General features: G+C 45.3%; 1 protein-coding gene across 1 annotated transcript; it reads left to right on the forward strand.

The window, feature by feature from the left end:
* Positions 1-2002: 2002 nt before the first annotated feature.
* Positions 2003-4840, forward strand: OTUD1 (OTU deubiquitinase 1). Its single transcript, XM_070380996.1, has one exon. The coding sequence runs from the start codon at positions 2159-2161 to the stop codon at positions 3602-3604; it is 1446 nt and encodes a 481-aa protein (XP_070237097.1). The 5' UTR covers positions 2003-2158; the 3' UTR covers positions 3605-4840.
* Positions 4841-11050: the final 6210 nt, after the last annotated feature.

The following is an 11050-nucleotide window of genomic DNA, read 5'->3' on the forward strand; positions in this document are numbered from 1 at the left end:
CGCTTAATAAAATCAATCAGATCATCAAATTTACTCAATTGAATTTTATTTTTTGACATTCCTAATTTGGTACATCGGACCTAGCCTGTCCTCTGAGTACCTAGCTTTATTTTCTCCCCCTGTATTTACTCCAGTCTGTTCAAAACATATTCTTGCTTTAGGATTTACATTAAAAAATAAATAAATAAATAAAAGCTTCCTTATCTCCCTCCACGCTCCTGTTTGCTAGCTCTGCTAGGCACACTGGCTATTCAGTAAATATGATTTGGGGGATTATTTTATTGTTAATTGTTTTGTATTCTGTTTCAGAACGCCAGCTACTCAAAGGCTAAAGGTAGAATAACAAATAATCCCCAAATCAGCGATGAAACTTAAGTAACTTCCTTTTTCTAGTTAGCCAGTGGGGTCTACAAGCTTCCAATGGGGTGTCACCAGAAGCTGAAAAGACGGTTAGACTTTTATGTGGTTGTTTTTCCTTCCAGTTGACCTACCTAACAGGTTCAAGTGACCTGGGCAAAGGCAGCTGGGATCCTGTCAGTCACACCCACGACGGCAAATTGAAGCTCTGGCTTGGAGGTCAGGAGACCAGGATCGTAATTCTGCCTTTTCGGCTGTTTTGGGAACTCCTCTTCCATTAATTAACTAATTAAATAAATATTAATTAGTTCCATCTATGTGCCATGAGTTTGTGATGGACAGAGAGGCCTGGCGTGCTGCGATTCATGGGGTCGCAGAGAGTCGGACACGACTGACCGACTGAACTGAACTGATGTGCCAGGCTCTGTGCTGGGTTTGTAACTATAATAGCCATCAAGACTAAGTAAGTCTTTTCATTCACGGGACCTACGATTCACAAAAGAGTATGTGGAGTGCGGAGGCTTATACCATAACATAAGCTATTTCCCCATCACTGAAACAGTGAGACGGCTTCTTAGGTTCACTCTGAACATTTAGGGTCTGTCAGTTTAGCATGTGATCAAAGCTGAGAATATAGCAAGAGCTGCCCACTGCTACACAGTCAGTATGCAAGTTGATCATGAGTATTATAGCTTTCCTTTACAAACAGGGACATCTAACACAATAGGGTAGAACTATGTTCAACATTCTATTCAATTTCAACATTCTTGCAATGCATCACGACCCTCTATCGCTGACCTACGGTGAACAGCTGCACCTATTTTCAAGAGGCCCGGCTAGACATTTGGTATTTCACCCAAGACTTGTATTTGCTTATCAACACGGGTTAGGACTGCAGAAAAGTTGGTTTCGGTTTAGCAGGGCGGCAAGGTGCTGGGGAGAAAGGGAGGCGTCACACTACTACGTTAACAATATAATCTCAGGGATGAGTGAAAAAGATGGCAGTGGTGCAACGACCATGCAGAGGCCATGCAGGTTTTAGGGCAGCTGTCTCCGCGGAGAACTCGGAAGCTTCTTTTGAAACGCACCTTCAGCATTCTTGTCCGCCCCAAGCTGCCCCGAACCCACCAAGATCCACTGCTGAAGCGCAGAAAACCGCGGCGCCTAGAAACTAACACTGAGGTGGGGCAGCGGCTACGGCTACACAGGCCTCCGCGCCTCCGCGCTCTCCCGCCCGCGCGCCCGTCGCCCGCGCTGCGGGCCACGCCCATGACGTCACCGAACGGGGCGGGGCGAGCCGGAGGGGGTGGGGCGAGCCCGGCGGTTGAATGGGACGCCGCGACGAGCCGCACATTCCAATGAAGGCACGTGACGCGGCAGCGCTGCCTGAGGTAAACAACCGCGGCCCCGCCTCCTGGCTCGTCCGCGCGCCCTGCAGTGCTGCTAGCCGGCGGGACGCGCTCCAGCAGGGCGGGCGGCTACCTCCGTGAGTCCTCAGCGGCCGCCGCGGGCCGGAGCAGTGGCGGCGGGCGCACGCGTCCCGGGTCTGCGGGCCGCTAGCGCCGGCAGGGGTCGAGCGCGCGTCCCTTCCCCGCCCCCACCGCGCGCTGTGGCGCAGCAGGAATTTGGCGGGGACCCGGGCGCTATTTGCAGCTCCTGACGCGCCGGCGGCCCTTCGGTCATTTCTATTCTCGGGGCACTGGGTCACCGCGCTCGGCCGGCCCCCTTCCCCGGGCCCGGAGGGTGTGTCCCCTCACCGGGGCTCGGCGCGCCTATAAGGGGCCGAGCGGCGGGCAGGGACATGCAGCTCTACAGCAGCGTCTGCACCCACTACCCAGCCGGGGGCCAGGGTCCCACGGCCGCAACCGCCGCTCCGCCCGCCGCCGCCACCGCCACCTCGTTCAAGGTCTCTCTGCAGCCCCCGGGACCCGCCGGTGGCGCCCCGGAACCCGAGACCGGTGAGTGCCAGCCGGCCGCGGCCGCCGAGCCCCGCGAAGCCGCCGCCGCTCCCGCCGCCAAGATGCCCGCCTTCTCCTCCTGCTTCGAGATGGTGTCCGGGGCCGCCGCCCCCGCCTCAGCCGCCGCCGCCGGGCCGCCCGGCGGGTCCTGCAAGCCGCCGCTGCCGCCGCATTACACGTCCACGGCGCAGATCACCGTGCGGGCCCTGGGCGCCGACCGGCTCCTGCTGCGCGGCCCGGAGCCCGGCGCCGCGGCGCCCGCCGCCCCACGCGGCCGCTGCCTCCTGCTGGCCCCGGCAGCAGGCGCTCCGATTCCCCCGCGGCGGGGCTCCTCGGCCTGGCTTCTGGAGGAGCTGCTGAGGCCCGACGGCCCGGAGCCTGCCGGTCTGGACGCGACCCGCGAGGGGCCCGACAGAAACTTCCGACTGAGCGAGCACCGCCAGGCCCTGGCAGCCGCCAAGCACCGCGGCCCCGCGCCGCCCCCGGGGAGCCCGGAGCCCGGCCCTGGCCCGTGGGCCGAGGAGCGCCCGGCAGAGAGGAACCTCCGCGGCTGGGACAGAGCTGGCGACCGCCGCGACGCTCCCGGCGCCGAAGAGCCGGGGCGGCCCGACCCTGAGGCCGAGGCGGCCCCGGCCCGCAGCGGCGAGGCGGCCCCGGGCGGCGCGACCGAGGCGGTGATCGTGTCCAGGTCGGATCCTAGGGACGAGAAGCTGGCCCTGTACCTGGCGGAGGTGGAGAGGCAGGACAAGTACCTGCGGCAGAGGAACAAGTACCGATTTCACATCATTCCCGACGGCAACTGCCTCTACCGGGCGGTCAGCAAGGCGGTGTACGGGGACCAGAGCCTGCACCGGGAGCTACGGGAACAGACGGTGCACTACATCGCCGACCACCTCGACCACTTTAGCCCCTTGATTGAGGGCGACGTGGGGGAGTTTATCATCGCTGCTGCGCAGGACGGGGCGTGGGCCGGGTACCCTGAACTGCTGGCCATGGGGCAGATGCTGAATGTGAATATCCATCTGACTACTGGAGGGAGGCTGGAGAGCCCCACGGTGTCTACCATGATTCACTATTTGGGCCCGGAGGATTCCCTAAGGCCTAGCATTTGGCTCAGTTGGCTCAGTAACGGACATTATGACGCGGTGTTTGATCACTCGTATCCGAACCCGGAGTATGACACTTGGTGCAGGCAGACTCAAGTGCAGAGAAAACGCGATGAAGAACTCGCCAAATCCATGGCCATATCCCTGTCCAAAATGTATATTGAGCAAAATGCATGCTCTTGAAGTGTCTGAGACCCTCGCCCTGGGAAAATTGCATACCTAATTTGTGTTTGGAGAGTTAAATGAACTTTAATCAGGGTAATTGCACTTTTAAACTTTCTAGTAGATTTACTGTAGGTGTAATGCCTTAATCATTTTTTTGAATGTTTTCTCCTCAGAGCTGAAGGTTGCTGGGCACCTAAATGATGTTTCATAGTAGCTTTGGGTGATCCTACTGCTATTTATGATTTGCTGTATAAAGTTGGCACTACTTAATTTGCAAGCTGATTTCTCAGTGTAAATTTGTTCATTCCTGGTAATCTATTTTCTATAAAAACGTATTTTTGCACAACATTTTTAACAATCGGTGTACCTTCATCTAGGATGTGTTCCATTTTGGCAAACAGCTTTCCGGCATAAATCCAGAGAAGTGCTTTATATGAAGTTTATTATTTTGAGCAGAGTTTGTGATTTAGTATTTTATGTTGTTGGATTTGAATTTTAGAGTTCTTAGATAATTATTTCAAATGGCTATTGATGCTTTCATGTTACCAGATAATTGGCCCATTCCGTTTTGATGACAGGTTAGTTGTTTGGAAAATCATTATTTTTCTAGAAATGGTCAACCTTTTAAAGAGAAAATACTTAAGGGGAGGTTGTGGGAAGATTTTTTTTTTTTTAAAGAATAGTACCAGCTATTACTTGAATGAAAGTCTGATGTTTGCTGATGGCAGAGTGATTATTCTGTACTCCAGTTAATGTTTAGATTGTCTGGTGCTCTCAGTTCTTATTTATATTTGTCTTTTTGTTGAAAAGAATTTTTTAACATGATAGAAAACTTTGTGACAAGATAAGCCTCCTGCTTCATATATAGTTTCTTGGATTCAACTGAGAGATTTGAAAATTAATGGCATAAATGCCTCCAATCAACCCTGGCAATTAATTTATAGCAGGAGAATACTGTCTTAATAGTCTTTTCCTTTTAAATTCTTTCACAAGGCAAAATAGGATTGCCCTGCATTATGTACAGTACAAATGTCTATACAGAGCTTGTATGGTTTGCTGGGTCAAACAATGTTTTAAACCTAAAATCTATCTCATTTCCACTTTAACTACTTTTAGTGGTATTTATTAAGTAATGCAGTTTGTACTTTTTTATTTTGTAACATTTTGTGATTTTTTTGTACAATACTGTATTTGTACAATAGAGCAATTCTCAGCTGATGGAATGAGTGAATAAAATGTATAATTTTACTTTTACGGTGTCTTTTTGCCTGAAGTAACTTTGATTTATTTTTTTATTTGGCTGCACCAGGCGGCATGCAGGGTCTTAGTTCCCTGACCATGGATCAAATCCATGTGCCCTGCATTGGGAGCACAGAGTCCTAAGCACTGGACTGCCAGGGAATTCCCAGATTTAAATGTTTTAGAGTAACCAAAGAAATGCCCTTTTATGCAGTCTGGCCTCTTGAGATTAAGGGACTCCCTTAATTTTAAGATGTGTTATCAGATTTAGTTGAGAAGTGTGTCTGTACACATAATGCTGACATGCTTATTATAAGCAGGATCAACCCAACTAGTTTGAATTTCTTACTTTTCAGTTGATGTCATGGTTATAGACAATTGACTTTGACTTCATCGCTTAACCATGGAAAGATGGTCAAGGATCAATGGAAGGATGCCATTGGCTATCAAGGGAAGGCAATTTGTCAAAGGTCTAAAATGTTACCTAACCATGAATCTCTGGTTTTTTGTTAAATTTTGCTTCATAGCTTCACTAATTACATGACATGGGAAGAAAGAAATTCCTTGTTTGAATTACACAGCTAAATGTGTTTTTCCCCCTTTTCTCCACTTTATTTAGAGGTGGATAAAGTTTGGGGTGCTTGAAGTTTACACACGAAATGAATAGACTTGAGTATAAGATCCTAAAAGGCTTTCTGTAAGCCCTGTGTTGTTCTGTTTCATTTTCAAATTGGGATCCCAAGTCCTGGATTTAGATTCCCAAGGAGGATAATACTTTTCATTAAATGGATTCTAAGATTGTATTCCACGGCGGCAGGTTATTTTGGTTGTCTTGTCTGAAAGGTTTATGTCTTTCTCATCCTTTATCTTGGAGAAGGAAATGGCAACCCACTCCAGTGTTCTTGCCTGAAGAATCCCAGGGACAGGGGAGGCTGGTGGGCTGCCGTCTATGGGGTCACACAGAGTCGGACACGACTGAAGTGACTTAGCAGCAGCAGCAGCATCCTTTTTCTATGGTGTTTTGTTGCTGTTGTTTGGAACAAATGTAATATTTGTCAACTCCTTTATGCTTCATGTTTATTCTTTCCTGCCATCCCACTTATATGTTAGCAGTTAACAATCCTGGATCACTAAGGACTTGAGCAGTGGAAGAGATGGAACTGTGGTTGACTTGTTTCCTTTTAGCAAACATTTATTAAACAGTTCATTCGTTCAGTTACTCAGATAGCAGCTAAGGGCCTCAAAACTGTATATGAAGGAATGATGTGTGCAGTTGATGCTGTGAGCTAAAGTTTCTTTAGAGCTTACTACCCTGTAAAATATGATGGAGTATAGATTCTATAAAAAATCTAATTGTGTTTTCAGGTAAAGTAGTTTGAAAATCATACTGTTACCTTGAAAATTGTATTAAAGTGGTACATAGATAAAAATTATACAAATAACTATTAGTGTGATTTTTGTCTTACTGTCTCATTTAAAAATGGCATAGTTTGTCAAGATTTTGATGAGAATCTAAAGTTTGATCCTCTAGTTCATTTTCTTCTTTAAAAAAATGTATTTATTTTTGGCTGCGTTAGGTCTTTGTTGTGGTGCATGGGCTTCTCATTGCGGTGGCTTGTTGGAGAGCCACAGGCTCTAGGGTGAGGGCTCAGTGCTTGTGGTGATGGGCTTAGTTGCTCTGAGGCATATGGGATCTTCTCAGACCAGGGGTTGAACCTGTGTCTCCTGCATTACAAGGCAGATTCTTAACCACTGGACCACCAGGGAAGTCCCTTTTATTCATTTTCCACTCACATTTTTTTTCTCCGAGATAAAATAGACTCATGTTAGCATATTTAATTGGACTGAGAAGTAAACCTCTACTGATAAGTGGCACAAGGGCATTCGAATGTGATTCTTCAATTACGTTTTTCTAAATTTGTAGTCCATATGCTTTATATAGTAACGTATTCATGAGGCACAGAGCCTTTACCCAGAAATCACATTTTATAGAGAAGAGGAAATGCCTTAGGAGCCTTTGAACATCAGAATTGGTTAGTTTCAGCTTGGGTAAATATAGTCTTAGGTTGCAATCTTTTCTTCATAATTTTTGTACTGAAAAAGGGATCTTGAGATAATCTCACTACTTTATGAGTTTTTTCCTCTTTCCCGAAGAGATGAGAAAGAGATGAGAAACTTTAAATTTTAGTTTGGTGTTCATTGTGCTCATATGAAGGAAAAGCATCGAGAATAAAAATAGACTTTAGACCTTTGGACATTGGATAATTTCATATGTAGGAAAATGTAGTGGAATAATTGAAGAGTTGTTCTTCAGTGGCTCAGTCGTGTCCAACTCTTTGCGACTCCATGGACTGTAGCAAGTCAGGCCTCCCTGTCCTTCATCATTTCCTGGAGCTTGCTCAAACTCATGTCCATTGAGTTGGTAATGCCCTCCAACCATCTTGTTCTCTGTTGTCCCCTTATCCTCCTGCCTTCAATCTTTCCCAGCATTCAGGTTGTTTCCAGTGAGTCAGTTCTTTGCATCAGGTGGCGAAAGTGTTGGAGCTTGAGCTTCAGCTTCAGCATCAGTCTTTCCAATGAATATTCAGGACTGATTTCTGGTAGGATTGACTTGTTTGATCTTGCATTCCAAGGGACTCTCAAGTCTTCTCCAACACCACAGTTCAAAACATTCTCAATTCAAGAGTATATCCTTCAAATATCATGTTCAAATTTATTTGTCACATGAAATTATAAATCCAGACTTTATTTATTTTGACATCCCTAGAGTGTCTATAGCTGTCTCAAAGAGTCACCAAGAAACTGAATGGCATTTAATTCAGTTTCATTCCCCAAATGTACACAATGCCATGGACACAGGTTCTCTCTCTCTAGTCCCCTGGCTTCCAAGCGGGTACCTAGCAGAGTCAATGTTCAGTAAATATTTGTTGAATGAAGGAACAAATTGAAGGGAAATAGAGTTTTGGAATTTAGTTGGTGGATGTAAAATTAAATAAAAATGATTTGACTCTAAAATTACTGGGAATTACCACTGACAATTCTGAACATCTTAAACTGAAGTTGTTTTATAAAAAGGGTATTAAAGTATTGAATTCTATAATGGAAAAAAATAGGTTTTTGAAACCAAAATTTAGAATTTATTGATTTTTCTCTTTGTGTCATCTTCCAAACATCTTGAGACCAAGCTCAGAAAGATTATTTAAAAGGAGAACTTCACTAAAAGTGATTTTAAAGGTGTTGCCATGTCCAAAGGGAGTTGCTCTGACTTGCTTTGGGGTAACGCCCATCCCAAGTCTAGTCTATAGCAATTCCTAGTTTTGCTGTTTTCTTTCTATGACCTAGTTGGAAGGTGGGAATGGAGGAACAGATTTCAAGCATGCTCTCTAGGATTGTTGTGTTCAATAGTCCTAGCTGCATGCTTATGCCATTGGTGTAGAGCCTGGGCGAGTAGCACGCATCAGATCAAAACAGATCTATAGGGGAGAAATCAGTGTATTTCTTCCTGCTATAAATTAGGTCGGTGACCATTATTCTGTGAGTCAAGTTCAGAGAGTTCACTGTCATCAGATTACTCATAGTAAAACATTATCTAGCCTTGTTTCTCATAAGTGAAATTTCTAAATAATTGAATAGTCCATTTACGTGTAAAGTATAAAATAGAACAACTGCCTTTTTTTTTTTTAATTTTACTGTACCTAGTGGCATGCAGGGTCTTAGTTCCCCAATCAGGGGTCAAAACAGAGTCCCCTGCAGTGGAAGCACAGCCTTAACCACTGGACTGCCGGAAGAAGTCCCCAGAACAACTGCTTTTTATAAAACTCTTAAAGAGGTAACCTATGGTACACTTCTTAGCCTTTGTAGAGTAACAGTACAGTTTAATCTTCCCTTAATGACTTGGGGAGGGGGTCTCCTGATGGCAAGGGTCTCTGGCCTTGAAACCTTGGTGGATTGCTAATGTGTGATAGTCCCTTTGTACTTTAAAGGATCTCAGAGTGCTGGGACTTTTTTTCCTGTTTTGTACTTTCCTGTCTCCTCCCTCACTTTCTGATTGTTCCTCTCACTACTGTCTCTCTAGCCCTAATTCTCCATTATAATTTCCCGTGTTGAATTAGAGACACCATCAAGCATGTTTGTCAGAATTATAAGATGATACGAAATGAGTTTCTCATTTAGCACCAGGATGCTCTGCTATGAGTAATATGCTTAAGCTTAGTTTTTAGTCAACCAGAGAGCTTTTTTTGCCTTTGTCTTCCTTTTTACATTCTTTGATGGTGTCCTGGAAATGCTGAATTTGTTTGATTAAGGGACCTGTGAATGTGTGCAGTGGCACATTAAATCAAAACAAAACAACATGTATTAGTTATCCAAAGCCTCAAAATTGGAGTTGATATCGTTGCCTGGTTAATATTTTGCTCCTTCTTTGCTATGTGTCATCCTTCATAGCATGTACGTGCCATTGTCTTCCTTTTGCTTGTGAAATTTTATTGATAGTGTTTATGTTTCCTAATGGTGTTTTTTCCTTAATATATCAATGTTTTAACTTTTTAAATAGATCTTTTTAATTATTATGATTCTTTTTCTTCTTCCAGTTTTATTGAATTATGATTGACATATGGCACAAAATTTAAGAAATAGAAAAAAATAGCTTTTTTTCTACTGAGATGAGAACTCTTAGGATATATTCTTTTAGCATCTTTTGTATATAATATATAATAATGCTAATTATATATATCATGCCGTACTGTACATTCCTGGGGCTTCCCCGGTGACTCAATAGTAAAAAATCTGCCTGCTAATGCAGGAGGCATGGGTTTGATCCCTGGGTCAGGAAGATCCCCTGGAGGAGGGCATGGCAACCCACTCCAGTATTCTTGCCTGAAAAATGGACAGAGGAGCCTGGTAGGCTAGAGTCCAGGGTGGCAAAGAGTCGGACGCAACTTGGCAACTGTAGTACTCAGTTATAATTGGAAGTTTGTACCCTTTGCCTTCATCCAATTCCTCCCCCCATGCGCCCCTGACTTCTGGTAATCACAAATCTGATCACTTTTTCTGTGAATTTGTTTCTGAAATACAATTGACCTGTAATGCTGTTTTGGTTACTGGTGCACAACAGAGTGATTTAATATTTCTATACCTTTCAAAATGATCACCACAGTAAGTCTAGTTACCATGCTATGTACTTTTAAAATTTATTATTTATTTAGTTTTGGCTGCATTGGGTCTTCATTGCTGCATGTGGACTTTCTCTAGTTGTGGCAAGTGGAGGCTACTCTCTAGTTATGGTGCTCTGGCTTCTCATTGCAGTAGCTTCTCTCCTCTCGGAGCGTGGGCTGTAGGGAGTGTAGGCTTTCGTAGCTGCTGCGCACAGTTAGTTGCCCTGCAGCATGTGGGGTCTTCCAAGTTCAGTTTAGTCGCTCAGTTGTATCCGACTCTTTGCGACCCCATGGACTGTAGCACACCAGGCCTCCCTATCCATCACCAACTCCCGGAGTTTACCCAAACTCATGTCCATTTCGGTGATGCCATCCAGCCATCTTATCCTCTGTTGTCCCCTTCCCCTCCTGCCCCCAATCCCTCCCAGCATCAGGGTCTTTTCAAATGAGGTGGCCTAAGTATTGCAGTTTCAGCTTCAACATCAGTCTTTCCAATGAACACTCAGGACTGATTTCCTTTAGGTTGGACTGGTTGGATCTCCTTGCAGTCCAAGGGACTCTCAAGAGTCTTCTCCCTCACCGCAGTTCAAAAGCATCAGTTCTTTGGTGCTCAACTTTCTTTATAATCCAACTCTCACATCCATACATGACTACTGGAAAAACCATAGCCTTAACTAGACAGACCTTTGTTGGCAAAGTAATGTCTCTGCTTTTGAATATGCTGTCTAGGTTGGTCATAGCTTTCTTTCAAAGGAGTAAACATCTTTTAATTTCGTGGTTGCAGTCACCATCCACAGTGATTTTGGAGCCTAAAAAAATAAAGTCAGCCACTGTTTTCACTGTTTCCCCCTCTGTTTGCCATGAAGTGATGGGACCAGATGCCATGATCTTCGTTTTCTGAATGTTGAGCTTTAAGCCAACTTTTTCACTCTCCACTTTCACTTTCATCAAGAGGCTCTTTAGTCTTCTTCACTTTCTGCCATAAGAGTGGTGTCATCTGTGTATCTGAGGTTATTGATACTTCTCCCGGCAATCTTGATTCCAGCTTGTGCTTCATCCAGCCCAGTGTTTC

This window comes from Bos mutus, chromosome 13 (genome assembly GCF_027580195.1).
Source record: "Bos mutus isolate GX-2022 chromosome 13, NWIPB_WYAK_1.1, whole genome shotgun sequence".
NCBI lineage: Eukaryota > Metazoa > Chordata > Mammalia > Artiodactyla > Bovidae > Bos > Bos mutus.